At 34.6% G+C, this 15470-nt stretch overlaps 1 protein-coding gene across 1 annotated transcript; it reads left to right on the top strand.

Moving 5' to 3' along the window:
* The first annotated feature begins 2438 nt into the window (after positions 1 to 2438).
* LOC112023468 (G-type lectin S-receptor-like serine/threonine-protein kinase At5g35370) lies at positions 2439 to 15037 on the top strand. Its single transcript, XM_024056070.2, has 7 exons — positions 2439 to 3798; positions 12802 to 12936; positions 13082 to 13245; positions 13596 to 13806; positions 13933 to 14170; positions 14253 to 14403; positions 14521 to 15037. Exons 1-7 carry the CDS (start codon positions 2670 to 2672, stop codon positions 14827 to 14829), a joined length of 2337 nt encoding a protein of 778 aa, XP_023911838.1. The 5' UTR covers positions 2439 to 2669; the 3' UTR covers positions 14830 to 15037.
* Positions 15038 to 15470: the final 433 nt, after the last annotated feature.

Below are 15470 nucleotides of genomic sequence, written 5' to 3'. Positions count from 1 at the left end.
TTTTTTTTTAAACTGTCGAGAGACTCAGGACCTATAAGGGGCAAATAACATAACGACTAAAGCCCCACTCCCCCCCCCCCCCCTTCCTCTTGAGTTTGAGACGATTGAGAGAGAAAGGAGATAAGTTTGATTTGTATCCGTTGAAATAATAGTGGAATATTTTAATCAGTTTTGTTAATTTTTTATTCTATTTTATTCTTTTACTAATGAATAGTAGCACTTCAGGCAAAGAGAGTGACTATTCATTAGCAAATTTTTTTTAAAGTTTTAGAGAGGCTATTAAAGCACTATTTTATGGTATGACTCTCTAAAATATAGAGGATTTTGTGTTTGCTGATAATGTTGGAGATACTTAAACACTGAACCAAACCTAAATTATTCATAAATAGTTCGATTCACTTACAAGTTACAACCCTAATTTGTTTGAAAATTTTAGGAAAATTATAATTTCCTATTAAAGGAGTAGTTTATTTTTCTTTTACCTTTTGTGTAAACTCTATTTCCTATTAATAATCACACAATTTTATATTGTTGTCATTTAAAAGAAATAGACGAGGAACCTATTTTAGGGAGGGACCAGTTCTTGTAATATGCAAGGGCCTTTAAATGCCTACCAAGGCCTTGGCCCTTCGCAAACACAACCAGAGTCCACCTCAAATTATGCAACGACGCATAATTTGCCTAGCTATCAACCCAAAATTGAAGGTTGCTATCACACCGAGCCCATTTTACTCCCTTCTCAAAAGCATCTACCCCTTCTTCATAGCTTTCCACACTTAGTGTCCATTTGACATGATTAATTTTGCCAACTTATTTTACTATTTAGTTTATTTTTAGTACTATTCATGGGTCTTACTACACTTTTTGATATTATTCATGAGTCTCATTATACTATTTCAGCTAACTTTTACCTTTATTTATAGTACTTCCTGTAAAAGGTTTTCAGTTTAAGTAAAATAAGCGAATCCATAATGATTGTTATTTGTAGAATTTAATCTTTGTTGAGTGCAATATTTCTTCCTAAAGACTTGAGTCCACAAAGACTTTTTTTTTTCCTGCTTGAAATCTCCAACTAAGTTTTTCTAGAACAGAGAAATTTCTTCGATCCCATAGCTGTTTGCAATCACAACCCCCTCCATTTAAAAAAAAAAAATTATGTTCATAACATTTTCACAACAAATCTTAAATAGCAGGTTGTTACTTGTTGTTACCAATAAAAAAATAAATAAATAAATAACGGTAAGTTTAAATTAGAACTAACTACTACCTAAAATTTGTTGTGAAATATTTTAAAAATATTGTGTACGTTAGACCTCTCTCTATTTTCAAGTCTAATAACTTTTTTTACCAAGCCACCCAATCCATTTTCTTGGACAGAAAGTTAGGTTCCAGCTAATCAACATTCTCCAGCCTTTTCACATCATGTTTCTTGACTTTGAAAAGAAAATTCAAAACAAGACACCACTATGTTTCTCAAAAAAACTAGAAAAATGATAAAGACTATCTATGATAAAGACGAAGAGTTACACGTGGTGTGGGGCAGTAGAAAAAGATAGCGTTATATCTCCAACCAAAACATAGTGTAAGTAAGGCCTTTGAAAGTGATTGCAAGGTCACAGCAATAAGTATGTCTGCTTGGTCCTCTCAAACGGTGGGCAATTCTTACATGGTTCCGGAGCACTGCTCCTGATTCTCATAGAGAGTAGGCATTATGGTAGATTCCACGTGTAACTATAACATTGCTTTCTTTCTTATCAAAACTCAACTCAACTCATTTTCTTGGCAAAAATAGCTAAATACCACTCTTTTTCGAAATTATTAGTGTTTTACTATTATTTGTGAAACTCAATTTTGACATGAAACTCGAGTTTACAAAAATCGAGTATCTTAGAAAAGTCCATTTGGTATAAACTTGAGTTCCTTATGATATAATACTTATTTCCCCTGTTTCAAACACTTTCACTAGCTTTTCACAATTGTTGACTTACCTTCCATCCCATGTGACCCTAACAAAAGAAAGAAAAAAGAGAAACCCACACATGGAAGCCAATGAGAAAAAAAAAAAATTTAGATAGAAGTTGAAAAAATAAAAAATTAAAAGAGATAGAAAGGAGTGCTATGAGAGTCAACAATTGTGGCTGTGTGAGTGCCACGGAGTCAACAATTGTGGCTGTGTGACTGCTATTGTTGACTGTGTGAGTGTTGTGGGTAAGGGGAAGTGCTCATGGTACTCGAGCGTCTTAAACTCGAGTAACAGATTGCACTAAACTTTCCCAGTTCGGATACTCTTAAACTCAAGTTCTATGTCAAACTTGAGTTTAAAAAAAATAGTATATTAATAAATATTTTTCAAACAATAATAAAACACTAATAATTTTAAAAAATAGTAATATTTGGCTGTTTTGGCCTTTTTTCTTTTATTGATAATTGAATAATCACAAGAAGGGAAAAGTGAACACCTTTGGCCTTTTGTCATATGCAGAAAACACAGGATGCGGTCGAAGCATTAGTTGCCACGCCATTCTTCAATGGCCTACTAATTTGTCACCGTCTTCCTTCTCTGGCCTCTCCTCCTTCTCCCTCTTAAATCTCACCTGTCAAAGGTACTAGCAGTTCACAAAATCCTTTCCTTGCACAAATACTGTCAATTAATTTGGTGACTTTTCTATATGCACCTTATATTTGCTCCTGAGAATCAAGTACCCTCATACAAGATGTCCAAAATTGTCATTCTGCTTTTCCATATCCTTCTCTATTCAGAATTGATGCCTTCAGAAGCCCAGACTTGGGTCAAATCAGGTTACTGGTACTCAGGCACCGGGTCTCCCATTTCAGACATAAACTCAGCCCTCTTTACTCACCTTATTTGCGCTTTTGCTGATGTAAACGCTTCCTCCTACGAGCTCTCTGTGTCATCCAGTGATAAGCAATACTTCTTCACCTTCACAGACACTGTTAGACAAAAGAACCCATCAGTCACCACTCTTCTTTCCATTGGTGGTGCAGGGGCAAACCACACCACCCTTTCAAATATGGTCGGCAAGGCTTCTTACAGAAAATCTTTCATAGACTCTTCAATAAAGATAGCGAGACTTTATGGCTTTCAAGGCCTAGACTTTGGTTGGGATTCAGCGAACACTAGCTCCGACATGACCAATATGGGATTGCTATTTCAAGATTGGCGTGCGGCTGTGAATTCTGAGGCAAAGAATTCTAGCCAGAAAGACTTGATTTTGACTGCTGCTGTTCATTTCTCTCCAGATTTAAATTCAGTTTCTTTCCCTGTGGACTCAATTCGGAGTAACTTGAACTGGGTCCACGTTAATGCTTATGACTACCATGCGCCCGGATGGTCAAACTATACCGGTGCTTCTGCAGCCTTATATGACCCATCGAGTAACGCTAACACGGATTATGGTATTGGTGCATGGATTGGTAGAGGCTTGTCTGCTAGCAAGTTGGTTTTGGGATTGCCTTTCTATGGCTATGCGTGGACGCTAAAGAACCCCAATGACAACGGAATAGGTGCTCCAGCAACAGGTCCTGCCGCCATTGCAATTAAAGGTGGTGGAGCCATCAGGTATTATCGAATCAAGAGTTATGTTCAGAGCTATGGGGCTGCTATAATGTATAATGCAACATATGTAGTAAATTACTGCACAGTCGGATCGACTTGGATTGGCTTTGATGATGTTGAGGCTATCAGAATGAAGGTTTCTTATGCCAGAGAGAAGAAGCTACTTGGTTACGTTGTGTGGCAAATCCCATACGATGATAATTGGGCACTTTCTTTAGCAGGTACGGAAGAGATGCTGCACTCTTGGTATTCTATTTCTTTAAATTAATTTTTCTCTTGCCAGAAAGTTAATCTAATTGCACACATTTTTGTTTCCTAAAAATAAAAAAATAAAAATAAAAACCCACATTTTTAAAGAATCAAATAGTAGACATGGCAAACGGTCAAATTGGGTTGGGTTAATCGGATTGTGAGTCAAACGGGTCAAGTTCAAAAATGGACTATTTTAAATGGGTTGAAAACGAGTCGAGCCAATTGGGTTGCGGGCAGGTCGGGCATGTTTGGGCCAACCTGTATTTACAAATGGAAAAAGAAAAAAAAATGCCAAATTTTTAGAGAGAATGAATTAAATTATAAATCAATCAAGGAAACAAATGGTACATAATACCCTTTGATTTTTTTCGTTAACTGGACACTTACTGTAATTAGACTATTTGTGTTACTATTATACATGTGAAGGAAAAAAAATAAACAAACCAAAAAATATAAAACTTTCCATATCCTTCCAATTCAGTTTTGTGCATATATGACTATAATTCTTTACACTCATAATAACAAAATCTTCCATGTCAATAACTCACAGGCATAATGCTTATAATTACAAATTTACAACTTGAGAGAGAGATAGATTTTAAGGAGCACATAAAGTATATATTTTAAGTTTACACACTTTAGATTCAAAATTCAATAATGATACTGGCTTTTGGACTTTTTTTTTTTGGTGCTATTTAGCTTAGTGTTAGTAACTTAGTCTTAGTATTTAACGCTACTATTTAGTATTTAACTTAGTGTTACACGTTTAGTAGTGTAGACGTGCAGTTGTAAATGATTTTTCCTTTTGTATTTTTTTTTTCTCTATTACTTAGTATTTAACTTCGTGTTAGACGTTTAGTAGTATAGACGTGTAGTTGTAAATACTTTTGCCTTTTGTATTATTTTTCCTGTACTACTTAGTATTTAACTTAGTGTTAGACGTTTAGTAGTGTAGACGTGTACTTGTAGATGCTTTTGCCTTTGCATTTTTTTTTCTCCTTTTAATTAACTTTTTTTTTTTTTAGTAAATGGGAGTATGGCCACTACCACTCGTGGTTACTAAATGGCTAAATAGTGTCAGTGTAGTGCTTTATGTCTTTATGTACCTAGCACCTTGGCATGTAGTCTAAATATTTTTTAGAAAAAATAAAAATAAAATTGGGCTGAGTCACGAGTTAGTCGAGTCGGATCAAGTTAGCCACAAAAAAAAGGGGCAAGCTGCGGGTTGGTCCATTTTTTATTCGAGTCAAAAAATTCGAGTTCGGGCGGGTTCAAAACGGGCAGGTTTGAGTCGGGTTAGTAAATTTTGGCCCATTTTACCATGTCTATCAAATAGTATCATTATCACTTGAAATATGATTGTATTAGCCAAAATAATTAAGAAACCAATATTTTGGATGTCCCAATGTGTTTAGTCGAGGAAAAAAGATTCATTAGGCTTGATTTTGTTTCTAGTGCATTGATAGGGCTGATATCAAATTGAGATTTATAATCAAGATTACCAATTCGTAGTAAATCTAACACAGTTACCAAACTGGTCTCTGAACTCCTTAGACTTCTTTGATCTAGATTTTCTCTCACATGAACCACAAGTTCATGCCTTATTCTTCAATCGAGCTTGAAGCATTTTGAATTCTTCTTTTTGCAGCGTGTAAATTCTTGAATCTTGACTTGTATCAACTTGAGCAATGTCTGAAACACTACAAAGATACTAAGATCTAATCCTAGACAAGTTTTTATTCTCGGTTTGCCAACATACAACACATTTAGAACCTAAACATTTATCACTAAATATTTAAAACCTAACAATCTCTCCCTTTGGCAATCCATGACAAAACTTATATACAAAATGTATTGCTCAACTCAAGAACTAACCCAATTACAAGAAATTTGCCCAATACAATTCAATTACAATCTACTATCTATTAGTTGCAATAATAGGCAGCAGCATAATGAAAGAATTAACCTAAAAATTCATGAAATATTGAAAACAAACCATAAAGGCATGTGTGGAAATTACAATATAAAATAAGTTTGAATCACAAAACAAAAATATAACAAGGAAACCAACGAAAACAAAGATATCTCATAAAGCATCAAGTTTGTGAAACAAGTTAATACACAACAAAATAATAAAAACAATAAATGATAAAGAAAAGGCTAAACAAAGCTAAACAAATACTCCCCCTAAGTACAAGAACTCTCCCCCTACCTATTCTACTTCCCCTTTTTGTTACGTATTGCCAAAAGGCAATCATCTCAATCATCCAAGGGTGGAGGTGGAGGAAAAGAACTCCTTTACTCATTGAACTCAACTCTCAACTCCTTTGTAATCAGTGATTCCAAAAGCTGTCCATGGGCTGTCAGAGTTGTCATAAAGATCTCCATCATGGTGTGGTGTACAACTGAGTCTCTAGCACTCTCTCTAGCATGGAGTGGAGGGATGGTGCAACTCTAGAAGTACCAGCAGCAGGAGTATCCTAATCCCCATCTTCAGCCTCAATAGTAGGATCCACATAAGGATCAATTTATACATCTCCATAGGAAGGATCCACTCTTTGTTGCTTTCCCTTTCCCTTGCTTGTTGCTAGGGTCTTCTTTTGATCTCTACTTTACTTCAAAAAGGTTGCTCCAATAGGTGCTATCTGATGGTCGAGCTCAAAAGAGGAGGTACACATAAATCCTAATTGTTCTAAGATCCTAAGGATTGAAACAGGGAAGAAGAGATCCTATTTCTTGGAAGTGTTTTTGTTGACATCTACAATGGTTTGGATGAAAAGAGAACGGAGACACATGGAAGCACCAGTGACAAGGGCATACAAGAATATACAACGATTAATAGTAATCGTATGTATATGAGAGATAGGAAAGATACTATGACATGCAATCCTAAACAAAAGATAGTTTTCCTCAGTGTGTTCACTAGACTCAAGTCGAGGCTTATCTTCCCATGTCATTGGTTTGCACACAAAAATGACATAACATCACTAAGAGAGGGAGGGTCGGTGTATGGATAAGTAGGGTGACGTACAAAAGGAACAGTGAGAGCATCAGCCACTACTTTCTTAGTGATTTGATACTTATCACCCCTAGTCCAAGTAGTCAAGAAGTGACCACTGGTTGCAACAGAGTGGACAAACAAGTTAGAGTAGAACTTTCTAATTATGGCTACAGGAGGAGACACTAAGTTTTGTTGGGAAATTTAGACTCTGGTTGATAGAATTAACAAGTTTTAAACCCAAGTTGTTAATTAAATTTATTATGAATAAAACTTTTTAAAACAAACAAATATCAATATCATGTCAAAATCATGCAGCGGAAAAAATAAATAAGACAAGATATGATGACCTAGGAAAACCAATGAAACAAACTAGTTTCACAGTAAAAAAAACATAGGGGGAAACCTTCCCAAAAAGCAATCCACTATAGTAAAGAGAAATTTCAAATCTAGTACAAAACATTTGTCCCTAGACACTACAATTCCTGTAGATGAACTTGCAGCAGAAACTTTCTACCGCTTCAGAATCTCTAAATTCAATATTTGAACGCCACCCTTTGATGCACGGATCCCAGTACATGACTAACCAAAGATGCACAAATCCCAGTACGCGACTTCAAATACCAACTAGAAGAAGATGTTGGCTGCAAAGTTCTTTACTTCATCAACAATGAAGATCAAGAAGCACTTGGTTACAAAACTCTAAGGGGCAAAAGACGCAGTAGCTTCTTTCAGAGAGAAAAAGACATCAGTCACCTTTTGTATATATTCTCCTTGTATTCTCTTATGTGACGGCCTCTAAAATAAGCCTTATATAGGTATAGGATTGTGAGAAAAGAAACCCTACACAAATACATAATCTTGGGCCGGAAATCAGATCTGGAAATCCGAATTCCTATAACCTCGATTGATCGAGAGGTGTCGAGCTTTAAATTTCGACAGATACAGCTATCGAGAAGCTATTGAGGAGTTGTCGAGGACACAGAAGATTTCTCGATCGATCCACCAGCTGTTGAGAAGTGTCAAGATTGCGATAAGAATCACTTGAATAGCTTGACAGATAGCCTAGCTGTCGAGAGGTGTCGAGCAGCTATCGAGCTTTAAAATTCAGCACTTTCTCACTTGATTCTTGTACAGACTTGCATGACTTTAACACTAGAACTTGAAATCTTGTTTCATGAAGCATCAAACACATCCTAGATCTACCCAAATACAAGTAAAATGCGTTTTGTCAAAGGATTAGCCAATTACATAAAATAGTGACATATGTTTCAAACAAGTGAATCATATATGTCCTAACAAGTTTGTACAAATGGGCAACCAACCCCTAGAATCTAGGAGCCATGTCTAAGTTCTAAGGAGTACAAACAAAAACAGAAACACAAGAAAACATAAAGGTAGACTACATTCGAGAGATAAATAGGATATAGGAATGCAATCTTGAAAATCTACATAATGCATGATGCACATACTCATATGATGCATGAAACTAATGCATTGAGGTGTTCAAAATCAAAGAATTTTGAAAATTGATCAAGAAAATCAAGTTTTATGAAAAATCCCAAATTTATGAAGAACGTAAACCCTAATTTTTCAAAAAAACACAAATTGATCATCACAACAGGTTTAAAACATGTTATAAACATTCAATCAATCAACTACAAAGATCAATTTTACCCAATTTTATCCAATTGAACAAAATCCCAAATTTACTCAAGAACACATGAACCCCAATTTCGAAAATTTTCAAGAATCATGAAAATTTTGAAATTCAAGCTTAGGATTTATGTATATATCATGCATAAACAAAAACCCATTGACCATTTCAAATCAAAACACCTAAAAACATCAAAAACCCCAAATTTTCTAAGTAAAAAATTTTTAAGAAATTTGAATGATTCATGCATGTTATGTTGTAATTTGATAAAAAAGAAAGGATAAAAGAGTCTTACCAATGATGTAGAAGAAAACCTTAAAGCTTTGACTCAGAAAAAGACAAAAAAAAAAAAAAAAAAAATTATGTTCTAAGAGGGATCAAGAGGAGTCGAAGAAAAACGGTGAGATAGGACAAAAACTGATCTGTCAGAAGCCTTTAAAATTAGAAATGAATTTCAATTCATCGAGTGGAATCGAGCATTGATTGAACCAGGCATAGAGTTTTGGCTTACAAATTGGACATTTTCAATTGGTCGAGAGTCTATTTCGATCAATCGAACCAGTGAAAATTTTTGAATTTTGAAAAATTTAGAAATTTTGTAGAAAACCAATTCAAAAGCAGTTTTTATGACATGAAATGCACATGAACACATCTAGAAAGTTTCAAAATCATTTTACACTTAAGTTCTCAAACTTAAAATCAAACAAGAAGTAAAAATCACTCGATTTAAAACTTCTAAACCATTTTTCATCAAATTCCACCCAAATTCAAGAAAGTTGTATTATACATCACTTTATATGCAATAAAGATGGCTAGATTAGACAACACACACAATCTCATGTACATGATTTAGTAATGATTTGCATGTAGTGTACATGTGTGCAACTAGTAAGTGTACAAAACACTAAATAGGTGATATGTAGATAGAAATTACTCAAATTTTCTACATCATCAATCACATTGGTTTGAAAGCGATTATCACGTACCTAAAGAGTTACATCCTATAACTCTCACATCTCCTAGAAACACACTTGCAATCATATTTTAAAAGCGTTTTGATTCTTTTTGCTTTTTCTTTTTCTTTTGATCACATTATTTTTATTTATTTTTTCTTTCAAGCACAATTTAGCATATCATGCATCGGTATATAAGAGAAAGAAAAGAAAATACCCTTTATATTTACAAACACCTTTTTCTTGTTGTGCAAGTGCTACACTTTACCAAGCATAACTTTTATGATTTGCACACAGGTGTTTATGATTGGCAAGTAATAGTGGTGAGATAGTTATTTATGCATTTTTCCTAAGATTTTTTAGTCCTTATGATCAAAATATGTGACATCAAAATCAAGATCGTATGATTAAAGACTAAATACAAATCACACAATCAAGCATAATGTATCACAAACTAGTGAAGTGAAAAACAAAGCTTATCAAAGCTAAATAAGGTACACAATCATGAATGCAAAGTTTCATTGGCCAACCTTAATCACACACTAAATGGTGTGCAATACAATTGTTTTTTATTTAAAAAAAAAAAAAAAAAACTTAAAAACATCCTAATCAATCCTAGAATGAAATGTAGAAAATAAATCCTAAACAAAAAAATTTGTCCAAAGAATCAAGAAATGAAGCACAAGGACCATGTCAAAAAGGCTCATTTATGATAAGTCTTTTGCATCCACATCTTCTTAGATGCAGGCTTGAAATTGGAGTTCTTAGATAGATAGATTGATGATCAACTCTAGAATTGGAATATAGGCTAATAGCTTTTATCAACTCATGAATAAGTGTCATTGGATCTTATGCTTTTGGCACAGACACTTTTTGTTTAGTTGCTTGCTTGCTAGCATGCTACTTGAAGCAGTTAGGACGAGTATGCCTAGCTCTACCACAAAAATGGCAAAACTTTGTTTTTTCTTTTTTGATAATTCCATAATTACAAGAAGGAACCAGAAAAAAGAAAAAAAAGAAAAAAAAAAAAAAGAGTCATATTGCAAAATACTACTTTTAATGTTTAGCATATGTAGCCAAAGCATAGGATGCCACACCATTCTTCAAGGGCACTCATTACTTCACAATCGTTACTGTACATCGTTTGAATACATCATCTATTATACGTATTAAATATGGAAAAGCTTAAAAATGTGAATATTGTGTATGGAGTTTACATTAATAAAGAACATTTTCTCATTCTTCAATAGCCTCCTAAGTCCTAACTTGTCATTCCCTTCCCTTCTTCCTCCTTCTCCCTCTTAAATCCCACCTATCAAAGGTACTCACAAAATCCTCTCCTTGCACAAATATAAGAATCAGAAACTGTCAACTTGGAGACATTTCTATATGAACCTTATATTTGCTCACGCCAGAGGATCAAGTACGCATACATGATGTCCAAAATTATCATGGTTCTTTTCCATATCCTTCTCTATTCAGAATTGAAGCCTTCAAAAGCACAAACTTGGATCAAAGCAGGTTACTGGTTCTCCGGCTCTGAGTTTCCCATTTCAGACATAAACTCAGCTCTTTATTCACCTTATTTGCGCTTCCGCTGATGTAAACTCTTCCTCCTACGAACTCTCTGTATCGTCCACTGTTGAGCAATACTTCTCTGCGTTCACAAACACTGTTAGACAAAAGAACCCATCAGTCAATACCCTTCTTTCCATTGCTGGTGACAGCGCAAACTATGCTCTCCTTTCAAATATGGTCGGCAAGGCTTCTTACAGAAAATCTTTCATAGACTCTTCAATAAAGATAGCAAGGCTTTATGGCTTCCAAGGCCTAGACCTTTGTTGGGTTTCCGCAAACACGAGCTCTGACATGACCAATATATGGGATTACTTTTTCAAGAATGGCGAGCTGATGTGAATTCTGAGGCAAAAAACTCTAGCAAGAAAGAATTGATTTTGACTGCTGATGTTCAATACTCACCAGATTTAGATACAGTTTCTTTCCCTGTGGACTCAATTCGGAGTAACTTGAATTGGGTGCATGTTATGGCTTATGACTACCATATGCCCGAGTGGTCAAACAATACCGGTGCTCATGCAGCCTTATATGGCCCATCGAGTCAGGTTAACACGGATTACGGTATCAGTGCTTGGATTGGTAAGGGCTTGTCTGCTAGCAAGTTGGCTTTTGAATTGGTTTTGACGATGTTGAAGTTGTCGGAATTAAGGTTTCTTATGCCAGGGAGAGGAAGCTACTTGGTTACTTTGTGTGGCAAGTGCCATATGATAACAATTGGTTACTTTCTTTAGTAGGTAGGCTGCACTCTTGATATATTCTATTTCATTATTTTAATTTCACTTGTCAGAAAGATGGTCCAATTGAGCAAATTTTTAAAGAATCAGATAGTTTCATCATGACTTTAATTATGATCATATTAGCCAAAAGAAATTAAGAAACTAATATTTTGGATGTCCCAAATTTTGTTTAATCGAGGAAGAAAGATTGGCTAGGACAGCATTCTGTTTTCAGTGAAATTGATGTGGCTAACGTCAAATTTTGGCTAATAATTGTAAGATATCGATGGCCTCCCCTGTTCAATCATTCATATATTTCTTCCCTCTCTTTTGTGTGTATGTCGGTATGCGTGTGTTGCAAATAATTGAATTTTGGTCGAGTGAAGTTGTGGAAATCTGTCGACGTCTCTCTTACTAGCCACTCGTTGTTATAACATTGCACCCAACCCAGGGAACTGTCAGGAAGGCCCACATGTGCTTGATTATTTTCCTTTTGTTTGAAAATAAGTCTATGAGCATCAAAGATTTCACAAAATTTTCACACCTTCTCTTCACCGTTGTGGTGGGCTCAAATAAGTGAGAAAGGGTGTAAAGATTTCTTCGGTAGCTGTAGAGCAACTGTCTTCTTAAATGATTTTTTTCCTAACTTGGTAGGCGGTCAGGACCTGATTTTTCATGCATTTCATCCATTGGCATAGAAATAGATAAAGACTTCATTGCAAGTTATCCCCAAGAGAGAGACCGCAATAGAAAGATGCCACATAATAGACCACAAATGTCGATTGTCAATTGGCATGACAAATGACATTGATATTTATAAGATGATTAAATTTATGGCCATTGCATGCTTATGACACTGATTTTTATAAGAAGATGAAGTTATATGGCATTGCTTCTATAGCCTATAAACTATATGAAAACCATTCATCTTTCCAATATGACATTGATATTAAATAAGAAGATTAAATTATCCGGCGTTGTGTAAAATTTGACAAAATCTGAATGACATTGTTTTAAGATCTTCTAAGACTTATTCATCTCTCGTTAAAGTTAATGAATTGCATTGTCAGCTCAAGAGGAACAAAATAATGGACGACCCAAGTGGAGATTATTAGTGATCGTTTTGACTACAGCTGCTACCTTTGCTCTCCTACTATGCCTTATTTTAGTGTGTTACTTACGGATGAGAATGCTCAAATCTAAAGGTAACTTTTGTTCTACTACACATGTAACAATTCCCATCTATAGTTTGAAGGATTACTTATTATTCCCATGATTTAGGAATTAATATTTTTAGAATTTTCTCTGCCTTTTATTCTTATATTTTCAATATTGGAATGGTGGTTACAGCTAAAAAATTGGAGTCCAAAGTTAATTACCTAGCATCTGCTGGAGATTCAGATAGCAATGTTCCTCATCTGCAAGTCTTTAGTTTAGCTGACATTGAGGCAGCAACAGATAAATTTTCATTTGAAAATAAACTCGGAGAGGGAGGTTATGGCCCCGTTTTCAAGGTAAAATGTTGTTAGACTAGCTACATTGTGGCATTGCCCCCACCATTATGACAGGGGGCTTCATCTTTTACACTCAAGCAATTGCTTGAAACATGAATCCATCTATAAAACAATTCCCACAGTATATTTTATCACCCAATAGGTTCAGGGACATCACATTTTTTACAATTGTTGACATGGTTGTTGTCATTTGTGTATAATAATATTGTCATGGGTAGATCTAATAGGTTATGTTCGAAGTTGTGAAAATGTTGTGTACTTGCATTACTCTTTTATCAGCATGAGTAGAAAATGTCTTGAAGTATCTTATTAGGTGAAAGATACCAATCATAGGTTTCTTTTTTTGTCAGGGTGTGTTACCAAATGGAAAAGAAATAGCAGTGAAAAAACTTTCAAAGACATCTACGCAAGGATTTGAGGAGTTTAAGAATGAGGTTATGTTTACTGCAAAACTACAACATGTAAATCTTGTGCGAGTTTTGGGATTCTGCGTTGAAAGGGATGAACAAATGCTAATCTACGAGTACATGCCAAACAAAAGCTTGGACTTCTACCTCTTTGGTCTGATATCTTTTCTGCTTCCAATTACAGTATTTGAGATATGTTAAATACAATTTTCACATCTTAGTGCTCTATTAGCCCTAGTATGATTGAATAACTGATTGTTCATAATTTAATTTGTCATAGACCCTATCAGACAGTACCTATTGGATTGGAAAAAACGCATTGACATTATTGAAGGGATAACTCAAGGGCTTCTATATCTACAAGAATACTCAAGAATGATAATAATTCACCGAGACTTGAAAGCTAGTAACATTTTATTGGATGAAGAGATGAAGCCCAAGATCTCAGACTTTGGCATGGCTAGAATTTTTAGGAAAGATGAACATGAAGCAAACACGGACCGGATTGTTGGAACATAGTAAGTACTTTGCTTGATAAAGCTTTATAACCCATGATTTCTTGTTAAGCAATTAACCATGTTCGATAATCCAATAATGCAGTGGTTATGTTCCTCCTGAATACGTCCAAAAAGGTTTATACTCCACTAAATCTGATGTTTATAGCTTTGGAGTTCTACTTCTACAAATCATAAGTGGCAAGAAGACTACTTGTTATTATGGCTTGGATGAGAGTCTAAACCTCCTAGAGTATGTAAGTTACTTTAACAATCATTGCTAGAACAAATGTGGATAACAATCGTGAGTTTATTTTCTCTTGCTGAGTATTATTTATGCATTTCAGAATGATGGTTAATGTTCTATATTTCAGGCATATGAGCTATGGAAAGAAGGCAAAGGCATGGAATTTATGGATCCAGCTTTAGATGATACAACTTCATCGTGTAAACTAATTCGATGCATGCAAATAGCTCTTTTATGCGTCCAGGAAAACGCAATCGATAGGCCGTCAATGTTGGGAGTTTCCTCAATGCTAAAAAATGAAACTACGTTTGTGACAATTCCCAAAAAGCCTGGTTTTTCAACAAAAATAGACGAAGGTGACAAAGAAAACACCAAATTGCAGCTAGAAATTTGTTCGGTTGATGATTCAACAATCTCCCAAGTGGTTGCTCGTTAAATATGAAGGCCTTTGTGGAGCATATATATATATATATATATAAAGTTCATTAATGGGGGAATGTATTTGGTGCTCAACTTAACCCAATCCTACCACGGAATCAGATACACTAACGATAGTTATTCTATGTTATTAAGGCAACAAGCTGTTGTTTTCAATTTATTGTAACTTAACAACTGTTCAATTACAGGCTCTTTGGTTCTCATCATCTCCCTATTTGATGTCTGTCTCATATCTTATTTTATCTCTGATTGTCAATTTGTCATGAGTAATCTTCGAGGAGACGAAGAAAGTGCAGAAGAGCAATAAAAGACGGAGAAAGACTTAAAATTGTTGTAACTAGTAAGTACCACTGTAAACAAACCTTATCGAACTATGTATTAAACGTTTAGGAACATTATAAAACATAGATTTCCCAAACTTATATATATATATATAATTCTTACGATGAATTACAAATAGTAATTTATGAATTTATTTACATACATAAACAATCTAATCTTAAGTACGTTTTTATATATACATTCATATAAACATATAATAATATATATATATATATATAAATCAAATATTATATCATTCTCAAAAAAATCAAATATCATATTTACAAGTTATCTAGGATTCCTGGAATAATGTGATAT

This window comes from Quercus suber, unplaced genomic scaffold (assembly GCF_002906115.3).
Source record: "Quercus suber isolate HL8 unplaced genomic scaffold, Cork oak 2.0 scaffold_619, whole genome shotgun sequence".
In the NCBI taxonomy this organism is placed as follows: Eukaryota; Viridiplantae; Streptophyta; class Magnoliopsida; order Fagales; family Fagaceae; genus Quercus; species Quercus suber.
The sequence above is the reverse complement of the archived record's forward strand: the minus strand, read 5'-3'. Positions and strand labels throughout refer to the sequence as shown.

Excerpts from the sequence above, each read along its gene's own strand:
- LOC112023468 (XM_024056070.2), top strand. The coding sequence starts at position 2,670 with ATGCACCTTATATTTGCTCCTGAGAATCAAGTACCCTCATACAAGATG. Across the intron at positions 13,807-13,932 it reads CTTGGACTTCTACCTCTTTG|ACCCTATCAGACAGTACCTA; the intron begins GTCTGATATCTT and ends AATTTGTCATAG. Across the intron at positions 14,171-14,252 it reads GACCGGATTGTTGGAACATA|TGGTTATGTTCCTCCTGAAT; the intron begins GTAAGTACTTTG and ends CCAATAATGCAG.